This window comes from Danio rerio, chromosome 24 (assembly GCF_049306965.1).
Source record: "Danio rerio strain Tuebingen ecotype United States chromosome 24, GRCz12tu, whole genome shotgun sequence".
Taxonomy (NCBI): domain Eukaryota; kingdom Metazoa; phylum Chordata; class Actinopteri; order Cypriniformes; family Danionidae; genus Danio; species Danio rerio.
In genome coordinates this window covers 33,056,739-33,075,000 of record NC_133199.1, presented here as the reverse complement: position 1 = coordinate 33,075,000, position 18,262 = coordinate 33,056,739, and the positions used below count along the sequence as shown (strand labels likewise).

The window sequence follows — 18,262 nt, the reverse complement described above, 5'->3', positions numbered from 1 at the left end:
TTTGCCAGTACATCCAAAGTTTGCATAAAACGAAGGATATTATTGCATCTCAGAATATTCTGTGTGCTAATGCACTGTTTGAGAGGCTGGACAGAAGGAATGTGTCAAGAGAGTGTCATGGAGAGACAGTTTGGGATTTACTTTGGGGGGAAAGAAGCTCTTTGTTTGAACCTGTGGTCCGTTAGGTGTGTGTGGACACGGTTCGCAGGGTGGAATTCCTTAGGGTTTTTACATCCACGCTTTACATTTAGGTACAGGAAATGGAAAGGTATAGGCTTGAATGGTGTAATTTAGCAGATTTAGTTGTGTGCCAATCAGTAAAGCAAGACAGAATAAATATGGAGATTATCTGTAACTGATATGCTAGTGTACAATCATAAGACTTGTGCGTTCTGACTACATTGGTGTTATTTATTTTCTATTAATCAATTATTCTTTAATTATGATAAGAATTTGATTCATAGTAATTGAGACCTGGGAGGTCCAAATTACAATGGGCGTGACTGATCAAGTCACATCAACAAGTGATTCGATTATGAAAGCAGAAGTCTGACAGTTTAGCTAAACCATCAAACTTTATGTTTTGGTTTTAGAAATGTGGAAAAGTGCACATATATGTAACATACGCTTACTTTTTTAGCATGTTTGGGTCTAAGCTTTTTACAAAACACATTTGATATTGCTTCCAGTTATTAAATTAGCATAAATCACAGTGGGCTACAGCCAAAATCACCCATTCCCCATTCACCCCTATAGTTCCGCCAAAGCCCAGGCAGGGGCTTTGCAAAATTGTCTCCCATGTCCTGAGTTTCCCAGTGGGAATGCTTCTTTACTAAGTGCTTTCCCGTTATTTGATGACTGTCCTCTCAGCTCATCCCTATTATTTTGGAGGCTTCAAAGGGCCCGGAGCCATCCAGGGCCCCTAGACTTGCATTATGACAGGTCTCACTCACTCATACAGGAACAAAGCTCCTTGAAAAATTGAATTAGACATGTTGTAATTAAATGACAAATCAGCCATTGTTGTCACGTTTCCCAGATATACTTTTTTGAAGTGTGTATGATACATCATGCTTAATAACCCTTTATCATCTATCAAAGATGATAATGAATCTTAAAAAGTATTAATCCTAATTAACTTCTAAAGCAATGCGTCTTGCGGTTTGTGGCTTGTGAATGCATTTCTGCCGGGTGCCCTCTTGAGCTGGCAGTGTACTGACATGTTTTTTCAGCCCCTGAGGCTGAGGAACCTCAGATGTGCATTCCTTCAGACAATGCACACATTTCAGAAATCTTTCCTCTTACTCTTATGGTAGACGGTGCCTACCAAGCTTCATCTGGACTACATTTAAGTCATGTTTTTGAGAGTCAACTCAATGGGTAAAAATGTCCAACTTTGATGTTGCATAACTGCATGCGTTTAGATTCTTTGCATCTTTTAGCAGCAGTACTATTGAAGATGCATTTGGGGTATCCCATTAGTGCATACAGTTGCAATCATTACAAGATTTATTCAATAAGAATTATTAAACCACCTGAATTATTAGCCCCCCCCCCCCCTTCCTATTTTTTACCCAATTTCTGTTTAACAGAGAGAAGATTTTTTAAACACATTTCTAAACATAATAGTTTTAATTACTAATTTTTAATAACTGATTTATTTGATCTTTGTCATGATGACAGCAAATAGAATTTTACTAGATATTTTTCAAGACACTTCTACACAGTTTAAAGTGACATTTAAAGGTTTACCTTGTTTAACTAGGTTAACTAGGCAGGTTAGGGTAATTAGGCAAGTTTTTGTATAACAATGGTTTGTTCTGTAGACTATCAAAAAATACACCTTGAAGGGCCTTATAATATTGACCTTAAAATGGTTTTAAAAAAATTAAAACTGCTTTTATTTTAGATGAAATAAATCAAATAAGACTTTCTCCAGAAGAAAAAATATTATCAGACATACTGTGAAAATTTCCTTGCTCTGTTAAACATAATTTGGGGAAATTTAAAAAGGAAAATCAATTTCAAAAGGGGTTAATAATTCAGATTTCAACTGTAGTTCACAACATTTACAATGCTTTTCTTTAGTGTAAAGTGCAAAAAAAATGAACTCTAGAAGAACCATATTTAATTCTTTGAACCTTCAGTGCAAAATGTATATTTTCAGACAATTTTCCACTATAACGTGTACATAAAAAGTTCCTAAAAGGGATGCTATATAGAAGATTCGTTTTGGGCTCCTGGGTACTTTCAGAGAGCGGAGCAGAATTCATAACCTTTTCCAATAATTTTTGACTATAAAAATGAAGCTCTCAAAAGCACAGTAAAGGCATAGAAGAACCATTTTTTGGGACCTTTCACTAGAAAATTGTAAAAGAACCACATCGCCCACTGTAAAAATCACTGAGTTCATGGTTCCTCAAGGACCAATGGATGTCACAGAAGAAACTTTTTTCTTAAGAGTGTGGAAAGTAAAACGTTCTAAACAGAGCCAACCTTTTCCTATGTTACATCTTAAAACCACTTTTCTTTCTATTCAATAAAAATGAACAGTGTTTACCTGGTCCTCATCAAATTTGCCTTTACACAAGGAATAAAGAGCTCCGGACAGCATGAGGGAAAGTAAATGATGACAAAATGCTCATTTTTGGCTGAACCGTCCCTCTATGAGGTGAACTGAACAGTATTCTTGGGATGCAGATGGTTGAAAGGCTGTATTGTTCTTTGATGTTTCTCTACAGTCATGAAAGGGGGGGGGGAAGGCATGGGGAAAACTTTTTTGCAAAAAATTCCGCCAGTGAGGTTGCCTCGTGGAGAGCCTGTGGCATAATGCGGTCTTGTTCAAGCGGCACGCATGTGTCAAAGAGGAGAGATGGGGGGAGAGAGAGAGAGATACAGGATGAAAGAGAGAGAGAGCGAGAGAGAGAGAGACTCTGACTGAATTCATTATTGGAGTCTCAAGGAGCAGCAGGTAAAACGGTCTCCAGCATTTTTACCTGATATCCCCCTAAACATTCAAAAGGAGCCAAATAAGAAGACAGTAATTAGAAAAATGCAATTTAAACTCTACATTTGTGTCATCCTCTAAACATAAGTGAATTTCCTAATGAAATGATTTATTCTAATGATAAAACTCTCAGTAAAACAAGCTCCTCCCACTTTTTTGGGAGGTCCAATAGAATATTAATGGCAAGTTTATGATCTCATAAACTCAGTTAGCCCCTCCCTCCACATTCACACTCGATGTCTAATCATCCTTTTCTCACACACACTAGCCTGTCTAATGCAAAGAATGACAGCGCAACAGATCAGCATGCGTGTTTGCACAGCGGTCTGGTTAAAAATCACACCAGGCCATCAGCTGCGCTTTTCTAATGACAGCCAATCCACAGTTGGTTTTGCGAAAGGTTTCTGAATATTGACGTTTTTCTTTGGCGTTTGCATGGGAGAAGGTCAATCTCAGGCTAACATCTGGAGTGTGTGAGGCTTGAGGTTATGCAGAGCATCAGTTTAAGTTTGCAGTTTTTTCCTTTATGTCTATCTTGTATGTTTAGCGTAAAGCTGGGATTGAGGGATAATGGGGGATCACTGCGCTCAACACAAAGAACCGGTAGAAGAATAGTGTGTCGCCTTCGCTTTTCACAGTTTTAAATGGGGTGGTAAATGCTTTCTCAGCAGCGGGAAAGCCTCTGCGTCTTTATTACAGGCTTTTTTTTTTTTTAGACCTCCCTCAGATGAATTTGTGCTTTTGTGACGTATAGTCTGCCTTTGTTGTTGACGGTCTGAGCGTTCGGTTTTATGTGGTAGATGCCAAAGATTCACTCCAGGCCTGAAGACACATATGGCACTGTTGGTAGAGTCTGGATAACACCCAGATGCTAAACATGTGCCCTAAATTTGCAGTGAATCATGAAGAAAGTCCTCTCAAGGGTGCTGCTTTCTAAGTTGACTCTCAGGGAAGTTTCAGGGTGATCCAGGGTGAGCGGTTATCTTAGATCTTGCTTCGTTAACCATAATGAAACCGTTTGTTCAAGCTTATTTGACCCAGCTGTTGCTGAAGTAACTTTCAAGGGGTTGAAGAGGGAATCTGACATTTTTACAAAGGTCAAATCTCATAGGAATGAAGAGCGCTGGGTTGAGTTTGCTCATATAGTGATTTAATACCCCATATTGGTCTCTTCTTTGCAGTTGTGAATAATTAAACAGGGTTTACAGGTAATTTTATGGTAACTTTAATTTATGGTAATTTTAATGATTAGCTTAGTTTAGAATACAAGCTGCAAACATGTTTAATGTATAGATATACTATGAAGTAAAAGAAAAAAGGGCATATTATTAGGCAATATTATTATAATATGAATAATATTGTATAGTAATAATATATTAATATATTATTAATTCTAGTTACAGGTGACGCGGTGGTGCAGTAGATAGTGCTGTCACCTCACAGCAATTAGGTCACTGCTTCGAGCCTCGGCTGGGTCAGTTGGCATTTCATTGTGGAGATTGCATGGTCTCCCCACGTTCGCGTGGGTTTCCTCCAGGTGCTCAGGTTTTCCCCACAGTCCAAAGACATGTGGTACAGGTACAGGTAGGCTAAATTGTCCCTAGTGAATGAGTATTTATGGATGTTTCCCTGAGATGGGTAGCAGCTGGAATGGCATCCGCTGCATAAAACATATGCTGGATAAGTTGGCGGTTAATTCCGCTGTGGCGACCCCAGATTAATAATGGGACTAAGGCGAAAAGAAAATGAATGAATGAATAATTATTGTTATTATATACGTAACCCTTTAGCAGGCATTATAACCACCTGGTTGACCTTTTATCCATATGTTATCATTATCATGTGTTATCATAATATTTGTGTCAGTATATTATTCAATCCAAGATCTGGGCCAAAAATATTCCTTTCGAGTGGTGCTAGTTAAAGGGTTATTGTATTAATAATATATATATATTTATATATATATATATATATAAAAGTGCTGATTTGACATTAAATACTTTGTATTAGTTATTGTGTTCTGAATAGTTTCTTTACTTGATTGTTTGAAAATGTTAATATCAATATGTTGTTATTATAACAAAATATTATAATAAAATGTACATTAAATTATTTAATTTTTTGTTTTTTATTTTAAATTAATTTATAATTTTAGTCTTTATTACTGTACATTAAATAGTGTTTAATGTTAGTAACTTTATCATATGTTTGATTTAATTTATAATATATTATAATATAATATAATATAATATAATATAATATAATATAATATAATATACTATAATATAATATAATATAATATAATATAATATAATATAATATAATATAATATAATATAATATAATATAATATAATATAATATAATGTAATATAGGGGGCATCATGGTGGTTCAGTGGTTAGCAATATCACCTCACAGAAAGAAGGTTGCTGGTTCGAGTCGCGGCTGGGCCAGTTGCTATTTCTGAGTGGAGTTTGCATGTTCATGTGGGTTTCTTCCGGGTGCTCCGGTTTCCCCCACAGTCGAAAGGCATGTGGTATAGGTAAATAGGGAAGGCTAAACTGTCCGTGGTGTATGTGTGTGAATGAGTGTTTCCCAGTACTGGGTTGCAGCTGGAAGGGAATCCACTGTTTAAAACATATTTTGGAGTAGTTGGCGGTTCATTCCGCTGTGGCGACTGCTGATAAATAAAGACTAAGCTGAAGGAAAATGAATGAATGAATGAATAATATAATTCATTCCAATGTTTTTTTTTTTTTTTTTTTTTTGTTATTGTAAGTGTGGATGTTAGAATGTCATTCTGTTGAAGCTGAAGTTAACTGCAATATAATAACGTTAATCATTTGCTAAACATTTGTAAATAACAATATTTCTAATGTATTTCCCACTATTATTTATCTGCTGACATTTTGCATGTCTTTTCTACTCTGTTCAGCAGAACCCGTGGATGTCTTAAAAGTATTAGAATTTCCCACTGTCCCAGAAGGAGTAGAGAAAACGTCAGGATTCTGCACAAACCGAAGAGCATCACAGCCAGACGCGGCCTACAAAATCAGCAAGAATGCCCAGCTCAGTGCCCCGACCAAGCAGCTTTTCCCAGGTAAGCTGAACCCCACGAACATGTCTCCATATCCTGCCTACGTTCAGCTGCGTTTAAATGTGCCCTTTGTTACGGTTGCCAAGGCTTTTGACAGGAGATGCCATCCCTGATTGTGCGGGGCCATGTTTCACTCAGACGCTTGTATTGTTAAGCGCTCGGAGAACTTGGCTGAAATCTCTTGACCGCAGCATGGCTCGTCTGCTTAGTTGCATAAGAAATGAACAAATGGTTTTAAAGAGAAAGTTCACCCACAAATAAAATAATCACCCTTATGACTTCTTTCGTTAGGGAAATGCAAAAAAAAAGATGTTTAGCAGAATGTTCATGCTGCACTTTTATGTGCAAAAAACAACTAATGACCATTCATACAAATGTAGCATTCAGCTTGTGCATTACATTCCCAGTTATCTGAATGTATCTGATACCTTCAAGATGCATGATGCCAGGGGTGTCCAAATTTGGTTCTGGCGGGCTAGTGTCCTGCATATTTAAGTTCTAATCCCAATTAAACACACCTGAACCAGCTAATCAAGCTCTATCTAGGTATACTAAAAACTTCAGGGAGGTGTGTTGATGGATGTTGGAGCTTAACTATGCAGGATACCGACCCTCCAGGAAACCCCTGCATTATGCAATTAGCATGTGATTATAATAGTGCAGATGTTGTTGTTTTTTTAATATGGTCTTTATTACTTGTTAATATTTTTACAGCCTGGATAATGTCACATATCTGGTGTTTATTAGCAAATCTATTGCATCTGCTTTTTTTAAGCTCAGTTTAAAGGATTATGGCTTGTAAAATGAGTAAAATGTCACAAAATATTGGGTCACACTTTACAATAAGGTTCATTAGTTAATGTTAATTATGCATTATTACTAAGATGAACAAACAATAAACCATACATTTACTACTGTATTTGTTCATCTTAGTTATCGTTAGTTAATGAAAATACAGTAGTTCATTGTTAGTTCATGTTAACTCATGGTGCATTAACTAATGTTAACAAGCATGGACTTGGATGTTAATAATGCATTAGTAAATGATCAATTATGATTAATACGTAAATGCTGTACATGTGTTGCTCATGATTAAGTTATGTTAGTAAATGCATTATCTAATGAACCTTATTGTAAAGTGTTACCAAATATTGTAATTCATTTATCTTCTTTAGCTATTAATGGCATTTTAAAAAGCTAATAAGGCACATGCACTTTGAAGTTTTAAACTTAGAACATGGAAAATTGAAAGATGGATAACTGAAGGAATTAATTCAAACTGATTTTTAAAATACAACTGAAAACAAATGACTTAAGTAAATTGATCAAATAAAGAAATAAAAAAAACTATAAAAATATGCAAGTATTATTTAGAAACGTTTTAGCTTTTAAATTATTGGTAAAAAAATAAATTACAGAAATAATACAGAAAAATATACAGTATATTTATACAATTATTAGCCTAATTATAGAAATTATTTGTTGAGTGCTTGCGATTTTTTTAAACCAAATTTGAAATAGTTAATTTAATAATTACTTTTCTAATAACTCTTTTTTTTTTTTTTTGTCTTTGTTAAGATAACAGTACACACTATTTAATTGGTTATTTTGTAACACAAAAGTATTCAGTCTGAAATGCAATGTAAAGGCTTAATTAGAGTTACAAGGCAAGTTAGGTTATTTTGGAAAAGTTAGTAGTTTGTCCTATAGCTAATCAAAAACAAAATCTCTTAAGAAGGCTAATAATATTCACCCTAAAATAAATTTATAGATTTTAAAACTGTTATCATTCCATCCAAATTTAAAATAATGAATAATTTAAAATATAAATATAACAGCACAATTAAAAAAAAAAAAAACATTAAAAATTCTTTTAAAAATAACTCATTTATCGAAAATCTGTGGTTTTACTTTTGTACGGTCAAGTTTATGTTACATGTAGATGCATTACAAGTGCATCCATATTAGATGTGATAAACAGAAATACTCTCTATATAGTTATATACTGTAGTAATATATACAGTTTAAGTCAAAATTGTTAGCCCTCCCTTATAAATAAATAAATATTTCCCAAATAATGCTTACCAATGCAAGGGATTTTTCACAGTATTTCCTATAATATTATTTCTTCTAGTGAATGTCTTATTTGTTTTATTTCCGCTAGAATAGAAGCAGTTTTACATTTTTTAAAAACAATTTTAAGGTCAACATTATTAGGCTTAAGCAAAATATTTTTTCTATTGTCTACAGAACAAGCTAACCTTAATCCTTTAAATGTCAATTTAAGCTGAATACTAGTGTCTTGAAAAATATCTAGTAAAGTATTATATACTTTTATCATGGCAAAGATAAAAGAAATCAGTTATTAAAAATGAGTTATTAAAACTATTCTGTTTAGAAATGTGTTGGAAATTTTTTTTTCTTTTAAACATAACTTTAAAAAAAAATTAATAGGGGGGCGAATAATTCTAAATTCACATGTATACTGATTTTATACAGTAGGAGAGTTCAGCTTCTCTTTGCCCAAAGCTTTTGGAAAGCATATGGCTGGAGTTTTACATGTTTTAAGACAAAACATACAAATGTCCCCAAAAGTTGCTCCCAATTACAACAAATCAATATCTTCTTTATAAGCACCTCAAAAACAAGCAGACATATAAATAAATACCCATCAGTGAAGGTGCTGTGTGTCTGCTGTTTTCCTAGATGGCGTTTTCCCTGAAGACTTCTCCATCCTAACCACGATCAAGCCCAAAGCAGGGATCCAGTCCTTCCTCCTGTCCATCTACAATGAGAAAGGCGTCCAGCAGCTGGGCGTGGAGGTGGGCCGTTCACCTGTCTTCCTGTACGAGGATCAGGAGGGCAAACCTGCCCCGGAGGATTACCCTCTGTTCCGCGCTCTCAATCTGGCCGACGGAAAGTAAGTCACAGAGCACACAGATCAATGTACAGTGCAGGGCTGAATCTAGGGGTGCATGACTTTAAAAAACGGAGATATTTCATTCTTCTGCAATATATATGTTAGCCTGGACAAAACTAGTTTCGTGTGGCATGGTAATTTATACATTTTCTTTTTATTAAAGAATGATTAATTTTTTTTTTTGGGACAAAATTATTCATTTTTCTTTTATGCATCAGAATATGATGTTCCATAAAGACGTTTAGTAAATTCCCTACTGTAAATATAGCAAAACTTAATTTTAGATTAGTATTATGCATTGCTAAAAACTTAATTTTTACATTAAAGATGATTTCTTCAAGATTTAGAGTTTTTGAACCCTCAGTTTTGAGATTTTTATATATAGTAGTTGCATCTCAGTCAAATAGTGTCCAATCCTAACAAACAAGCTTATTTAATCAGCTTTGGGGTAACGCTTAAGTCTCAGTTTCCAAAAAATTACACTTATGGTTTGGTCCAGGGTGAAATATTGCCATAGATGACTTGTGCTAATGTTAGTGCACCAGCATTTGCCATTTAAGAGATAATCATCTTTGAAAATTGTGATTTCCACGCATGAGTTCTAAGAATTCACTATATTTACTCCAAAAATACCCTAAAAGTGTCGAAAAAAATATATACTTAAGAAATTATCTCAGTATATTCATGAATAAATAACAAGCTGTGTCATATTTATTCTGTGAATGATCAAAAGTTGATATTTCTCAGCAAACAGTTCTTTCAGACTGCAGAAATGCATGAAATGAAATCCTTAGTTCTGTTTTTCTACCCTTTTTTTTGTTTTTGAAACATTATTGCAAACACACTTAATATTTTTCATGGCACCAAGCAACATAACTTTGTAAAGTTAGGGCTCTTAGAGGGTAATATGTCAAAATAATAGGCTTACCTTGCAATTTTTCACGAAAACCAGTTCACTTGTCAGGAGTGATTTCCTTGTTTTTGATTTCAATGGTAGAAGCAATGTTGTGACGAGTGCTGTTGATTGAGTTAGTGACAACTAGTGGAATTTTCGGCATCATATACTTCAACCAAGCGGTAAAGGTGGCTCAATCAGGTTTAGTTAAGTTAGGTACTCCTCTCAATAAGGTATGGTCAGTCCATTTGGTCGAGCAGGCAGTTAAAGGGTTGAATAGATCTATTTTTAAAAGAATTCATACATTTAGATTGACTGAAATGATTTTTGTTGGGGAGTTAATCTGCATGAACTATACTCTCAATCCGGCGTAATAATCAAGATAATTTGCTGCTGTAGCAGGCACAATGATATTATGCAGAGCTTAAAAATAGTTCCCAGCTAGGTAACTAGGTAATAACACTGTGCAATATCATTGCGCCTGCTTCAGTCATGGTATGGCAGCAAATTTCCTTGATTATTATGCTGGAATGCCAGCATAGTTTCTAGCCATATCAGCCCAAAAAATTGCAACTTTCTGTTGGTCCTTATAAGCAATGTACCTACAGAGGAGTCAAACTTAAAGTTTGCAAAAGTATTAAATGTCTTTTTTTATTCTTTTTATTTTTAAGCAAGATGCTAATGATCTAATCAGATTTAAAGATTTATGCTAAGCTAAGCTAAGCTAAAAAGTACTCCAGCCAGACCCGTAGATCGGCTGAATGAATTCAATATGGTAAAACTCAACAGTTTAACTGTAGTGGACTTTTAAAATCTTTTAGAAAGTATATTTCTTTAAAGACATTTTTTATAGGTGCTGCACTTTGCCTTTGTAGAGCAGCCTAGTACAGTGGCTTTTTGGACCTGTTTAGCTTTAGGTTCATCCTGAAAGAGTAGACAGGGTCAGATGGAGGTCAGTCATTGACCTTAACAGCAGGAAGTCATTTTTGTTGCCAGTCTAGAGTTTTAAACCGTGGTCCTGAGCCATTACATGTGTAGAAAAGACATTTATGGGACCGTTTTAGTTGACAAGTAGATGATTCAGTTAGTTACGTGTGGCTTCTTCAGCCAGAGGAGATCTCACTGAGATCCTGGATTGATGAAGTGGAGCTGACAGGGCCGTAGGTGATCTGACCTTAGCAGTGATCCTTTAGAGTTCTGTTATTTTTAGAAAGATGGAAAGTTGGACCCATTGTGGTAGACGCTTGACCTCAGAAATTAAACTTTTGAATTACATCATCAGGAAACTCTTACCAACAGGAATTGATATTTATGGAAGCCTCATGAAGTGCAAACTAAAAAGGTAATTGTGAGGAAAATTTGAAAATATCATAAATAAAAAACATCACAGTTATGAGACAAAAATCAGTTTGTGAGAAATATAGTCACAGTTGGAAGACATTCACGATTATGTGATAAAAAGTCACATTTTGTGACTTTATATGGATGAACCAGGATGAACCACACTGTTCCAGTTACTATGACCATTTATGTGAAGCTGCTTTGACACAATCTACATTGTAAAAGCGCTATACAAATAAAGCTGAATTGAATTGAAAAGCTGAACTTTATAGTTACATATTATATAGGATCAATAGGCCAATTCACAAGGAAAAAAGTCAAATTGTAAAATAAAATAAATTTTTTGGGAATTTGTCTTAGTATTTATGAAATGGTCTTTCGATAGCACTGTCACCTCACAGCAAGAAGGTTGCTGGTTCGAGTCCTGGCTGGTCCTGAGTTGAGTTTGCATGTTCTCCCTGTGTTAGCGTGGGTTTTCTCAGGGTGCTCCAGTTTCCCCCACAGTCCAAAGACATGTGGTATAGGTGAATTGGGTATACTAAATTGTCCCTAGTGGGTTGCACTGTAAAAAATAAAACCTCAAAATTGTAAGGCAACTTGCTGCAGAGCTTTTTTGAGTTGAATGGACTAAGGTTGTTTTTACAAGAGAAGAGGTAGTCTTGATATGCTTTCAAATGAACCCTGGAGCGGTTCGGTTATGGTGAGAACATGATCCAAACTATAACAGACCCAGCATTAAAAAGTACTGCACCTTTTTGGACTAATCCAGCTGCCAAAGTCCAATGCGCTGTGCATCATGGAATGTGGAGGAAAAATTTTTGTTGACAGTGCTTTACCAACTATTTTAAACAGAGAGAGAGAAAGAGAGAGAGAGAGAGACAAAAGAAAAAACATTACCTGATGGACTGTTGGTAATATTTCCGGAAGATGACCATGCTGCGGTTTAGCTATATTAATTCACACCTTCTCCTAAAGTGGCTTGCGATGCGCCTTCACCGTTTGCAATGCATTACAACATTGTTTTCCAGCCGTAGCTGCCCTTCATTTTCGAAATGTAGTTTGTCTAAAGTGATGGATACAAACTAGTATACTAGTAGCCAGCACAGTCGTCCCTCCATAGTATAAAGGACATTTTGTGTCTGCCGGTTTGTTTACTTGAAGGAGTTTCATTGGCAATTTCCCGCACATTAATTCTAACCAATCAAAAATCAGTTTAGGAAATACGTTTAATAACATTTAGCCAATCAGTAATGTGGATTTTGTCACATGCATTTTTAACCGGTTTGAACCAAAGCATTTAGTGTGGTGTGAAAAGGACCCAAAAAATGGCAGAAAAATACTACAATGTATCATTCGCTGCCCTTGGTCCGCACTAAATGAACCGAACCACAGATGTGAAAACACCCTATAGAAAAATGAATAAATGAATGAATGAATGCCGTAGTCACAATTAAAAGATATAAAACACATAAAAATCCATATTTTCCAATATCCATGTTTCACAGTTATGAGGCAGAAAAATCCCAATTGTATGTTTTACACAATGTGACGTCTAATCGCATAATTGTGATTTTATTTCTCATACTTTAATATTCCACAGTGTGACTTGTAATTGGGACTATTTCTTGTGAATGGCTCAATGCCTTGCAATGACAATGTAAGTCACATTCACACAAAAAAGTCATAATTATAAGATTGTGAGATGAATCGTCACAGATGTTGGAAAAGGCCACAACATGCCACACAATAATTTGTAAAGTCTTCAAATCATGGTTATGAGATATAAAGTGGTAAAAGCGCACTGAAAAAAATAGTTTATTGTAAATTGTTGCTGAATTTAAACAAACAAATTAAGTAGAGCATTACTAAATTTAATTTCTTGTTTTATTTCAGCCCATATAAATTGTTTACAACCACTTGCCTTAAAAGAAGTGAGTAAATTCAATGAATATTTTTTTTAATGCATGCTTCTAGATATTAGTGATAGTGTATTTAAAACATGTTATTATTGCCCTGAAATGCCCAAGTGCTAAAATTAATTTACAACACAAAAGTATTTTAATGGAAGTGTTTTGTTTTAGGTTTTAAGAGGCTTTATTGTAGGTATTGGTTCAGTGAGGTGTTTTTTTTGCAGCATAAACAGCAATATTTTCATGAGTGATTATAGAGCTTATGTTTCTGACGGGGATTTCAGGTTAAATGCACCTTGATTAGGCTAATTCTGTCATTCCAATTCCCTCGTGCCTGAAGAATTATGGGTACAAGTGGCTTTGTATAAATAATTTGCAAAGCTAAACGGATTAACCATCAGCATTATAAAATAGCTTTCATCCAACCTTTGTGGTTTATCATCTTTAGTGACATTTAAAATAGGGGTCTTTTTTTATCATATTAGGCCATGATGCATGTGCAATCAAGATTCTGAAATGCATTTGTGTTAAAATAAATTGCTTGACCACGCTGTGAAAATGCTACATTATGTTGCTGACATACTTTATGCAAAGATGAATTACGCCACTGTGTGTCCTGAGGGAAAACGGATAATTTTTTAAGTGTGAAAATGTGTGTGACTTTAAATCATTGTGTTTGGCAAGTCCAAGAATTAACTAAAGCTCTAGAATATTCCCAGGATGTTTTAACGCCTAAAGGCGTGAAGTACGACATTGTGGTTTTAAACCATTACACATCAATCATCCTCCTAATCGCTCCTAACTAGGGTATGTAAATTGCATCTTTTTTATTTCGTTAGCTGTTACATTATCCAAGAAGTTGGTTTCTTGACACAGTAAAGCCTGTCCCGATTCAACTCTGCCAAGTGCTTTAAAGCCACAAGCCAGAATAAAGGTTTTTCTTCCTAACAAAGTGGATTATGGGAAATTGATCACCCTCCTGGGTGCTATTGATACCCCTTTGAAAACTCACTGTGGCTTCATACCGCAAACCCGTCCAACTGTTCACCTTCTTTTTTTTCCCAATGTTTTGACTCTACAGTTCGGTTTCTCTGCCGTACCTTCCTGACACGCACTTTCCACAATGTTCACGGTGTCTGTCATGCTGAACAACTCACAGGGGGGATTTGGTCGAGAGTTTAATGAGTTTAATCCAGTGTTAAACAAGGCCAAAGTTTGAATGCTGGAATGTGGTCCACACAGGAATGTTATATCTCAAGAATGGAGGCAAATTGTCTGAGGTTTTAAAGTAAGGCTCGTCTCACGTGTGGCGGCCTTTAACTGTTTGTTGGGTTTGTAATCATCTGTTCTTCCGGTTTAATCGCAGGTGGCATCGCGTAGGCATCAGCGTTGAGAAGAAGACAGTGACTATTGTTGTCGACTGTAAGAAGAAGCTGACCAAGCCATTGGGCAGGAGTGACCATGCCAGTATCGACACCAAGGGTATCACCGTTTTTGGCACCAGGATCCTGGATGAGGAATCTTTTGAGGTAAAGCTGTTTTCAGTGATTGAAGAGTGAGGTGTGTTATTATGATGAAGACAACATCTGTTCGTTTGAGAACAGGAGAGTAAAGTAAAACTGGATTTATAGTCCAGCTTCAGGGCCGTCTGCATGCATTGTTCAGCTTAGTTAATGACAAATAAAACTAGCATGAGGTAGAAATAAACGGGCTTGTAAATAACAAAAAAAAATGCTTAAATGTTTTGATTTAAGATTCTGCTGTTATTTTGTCAATCCAGTGGCTTGCAAAGCTTTGTTACATCTAAAATAGAGAGTTCAAACACAAAGGGTTTTGGCCTTCATGTTTCCAGTCTAGTGGATTGGAAAGCCTTGTTATATCCAAAACTAAAACAATTGGTTACACTTTAAACCAGAGGTCCCAAACTCGGTCCTAGAGAGCCAGTGTCCTGCAAAGTTTAGTTCCAACACCAATCAGACCAACCTGGGCTAGCTAATCAAGCTCTTACTAGGCTTTCTAGAAACATCTATGCAGATGTGTTGAGGCAAGTTGGAGCTAAAACCTGCAGGACTATAACATCTCAGCCATGAATGTAAGCCTTGTTCCTCTTCAGTTGATTGCTTTATGATGGATATCGATTAGTGAATCCTTTAGTCGATATCCTACAGATCTCGAAGTGATCGTCCGATGGAAAACATCTCAGTTACAAATGCAAAGGAGACATTATGTCCGATATTGACTAGTGGACTTGGAGTGAATGATTGAAGGGGATCTCTGCCCTAACCTGCCCTAAATTGGACATGTTCCTGGATTAACATCTTTGTTGATCCTGGAACTACATTCCAATCAGCCAATCAAAATTAAGGGATGCATTTAAAGTTTGTTAAATTTAGGCTTACGGTTAGGTTTATGCACTTCTACATGATAATTATTTATTATTTCCTTTATAATTATAAATTATTTTGGGAATAATTTACAGTTATGGTTGGGATTAGAGGGATTAGAAAGTCTGCAACTATTTGTTACATACAGACATTTTCCAGTAGAATATTTAGATAATTTTTAGGTTAGAGTTAGGATTAATAAGTTGGTGTGAACTTGCAACGTTACATACAAGTCATTATCTGCCATTAAAGGATTACTTCACCCAAAAATGAAATTTCTGTGATTAATTACTCACATTTATGTCCTTCCAATCCCATGAGATGTTATTTTAGATCAGGGGTATCCTGGAGGGCTGGCGTCCTGCATAGTTTAGCTCCAACTTCCTTCCACACTCTTGCCTGGAAGTTTTAGTAAATCTAGAAAGAGCTTGATTAGCTAGTTCAGGCGTGTTTAATTGGGGTTGGAACTAAAATATGCAGGACACCGGCCCTCCAGGACCGAGTTTGGGCACCCCTGTTTTAGATGAAATATGGGAGCTTTCTGAGATTCTGAACCTCCATCGACAGTAATGAATCTTTCAAAGTCTAGAAAATGAGTCAAAAACATTGTCAAAACATTATATGTGGCTACCACTATGATTATACGAAGCTCCAAGAACAGTTTTGTGCATCAAAAAAAAAAAAATAATAATAATAAAATTAGTAAATATGACTCTCTGTCTATATTTGCTCCCCTTATTTATATTAGAGTCATCAGTACACTAGTGTCAAATTGCTGGTTGTAAACATGCACACTGATCTGATGCGACGCATGCAAACAAATGACTTTTTGGCACACAAAATGTTTTTTTGAGCTTTATATGATTACAGTTTAACCACTGTAGTGAAAAATTAATAAATGTGAGTATCTAATAAGGTACTTTTTACATTTTTGAGTGAACTAATCCTTTGGATGAAGTGGATGAAACTAATTAAACGTGTATATGTGGTCTAAATTGTTTTGAGCTAGCTCACATTTGACTACTATGTAAAAAAGTGTATTGCCTGGTACCCTGCTGAAAAATCCAGCTTTAACCAGCCTAGGCTGGTTGGCTGGTTTTAGCTGGTCGACCAGGCTGGTTTTAGAGGGGTTTTGGTCTTCCAGCCATTTCCAGCCTGGTCTTAGCTGGTCAGGCTGAAAAATGACCAGCTAAATCCTGCTAAAACCAGCTTGACCAGCCTGGTTTAAGCTGGACATAGCTGTTTTTGGCTGGGCTCCCAGCCTGGCTAGGTTAGTCAAGCATGTTTTAGCTGGTCATCTCCTAGTCTGACCAGCTAAGACCAGGCTGGAAATGGCTGGAAACCAGCCTGGAAATGGCTAAAACCCCTCTAAAACCAGCCTGGTCAACCAGCTAAAACAGCCAACCAGCCTAGGCTGGTTTAAGCTGTTTTTTTTCAGTAGGGAGACCAATGCACATTGCACCAACAGATGGCAAAAGACACTTTATTGGGTTTCGTCATTTGAGAATATCACCACTGTTGGCGTCATTTGCCATGATTGACTTGACTTTTGAACTTTCGTCCATTGATTGTGCTGAATTGAGGTTTGTCTGGTTATGAAATGTCTGGGAAGAGACATGCTAGAAATGCTAGAGACAATGCATACAGAGTGCATGTGCAGATGTAAAGCTACTTATAGTCAACAGAATGTCTAAGCAGGACTACCAAAAAGAAAGTGTTACCTAGTTTTCCTTTCACCAAAAGTGAAGTCTATGGCATGTCATGTTGGCCTTTGTTTTGTGTGTTTGCCACAAGCTAACAGCTATTTGCGTTAGCATCCCATTCATTGTTATGTCTTGTATTTGCAAGAGAAAAGTCATTGTTTGGATCTCCATGGTGACCTGCCAACAGCATCTTTTTATGTAACATTGTGGTATGTGGGGTCACGCACTCTGAGAAATAAAGGTACAAAAGCTGTCACTGGGGTGGTACCATTTTGAAAACCGAACAGTTGTAATTTTAGCCACTAATATGTACACATTAGATACTTATATAGATACCAGTAAGTTTAAATGTGTACTTTTCGACAAGGTGCTAACTCTGTGACAGCTTCTGTACGTTTATTTTTACCATACACAGTCTCCATTGTTAATAGCCCATGGAAATTTAAAAAGGTCAAGTATTATTGCGTTTTGTTTAGCGAATATTTACATTTTATTGCTCTAAACAGTATTAATAGAATCTGAAATGTTCACATTTCTTAGTTTAATTTCTTTGTAATGTACATTAGAGTAAAGGGGTGTCTAAATTCTACATATATAGACCATTTTAAGCAGCTCAGAGTTTATTAGTAATAAAAATGTAGCCCTACCCAGATTTGACCAGTATCAGAGATGGTTTCTGTTATAGCAAAGGCGAATATTTGTCCCTCTGAACATGAGCTAACTCAGGATAAAACAGACAAGCCTTGTGTCACTGTTTACCTTTAAGCGGTCGGGTTTTCCCCTTGCTTCCTGTTATGAAGGCTTCTTTCACCTTGTAATTAAAGTAACTCAAAGCCAGAGAAGCCCTCTTCATGCATGAATTGCTCACGTCTTCGACTGGGGCCTTCAGTCTACATGGCTAATGGCGTCGATTTTCTACAGCAAAACTATAGCATGTGTATAATTGTGCAATATATTAGAGAAGAGAGCAATTTTAGGCAGTTAGTGGTCTAAGGTATAGAAAAGT

General features: G+C 36.0%; 1 protein-coding gene across 9 annotated transcripts in view; it reads left to right on the top strand.

Annotated features, from left to right (window-relative positions):
• Nucleotides 1–18,262, top strand: part of col11a1a (collagen, type XI, alpha 1a) — a 129,314-nt gene that overhangs the window by 732 nt on the left and 110,320 nt on the right. For 5 of the 9 annotated variants that reach the window (XM_073940491.1, XM_073940488.1, XM_073940489.1 and 2 more), the window contains exons 2-4: nucleotides 5,945–6,106; nucleotides 8,810–9,023; nucleotides 14,536–14,698. In XM_073940491.1, coding sequence (XP_073796592.1) covers nucleotides 5,945–6,106; nucleotides 8,810–9,023; nucleotides 14,536–14,698 — 539 coding nt within the window. Of the gene's footprint in view, nucleotides 1–5,941; nucleotides 6,107–8,809; nucleotides 9,024–14,535; nucleotides 14,699–18,262 lie in introns of all 9 variants that reach the window. The other 4 variants (XM_021470209.2, XM_005162815.2, XM_005162818.2 and 1 more) reach the window with 1 other exon arrangement.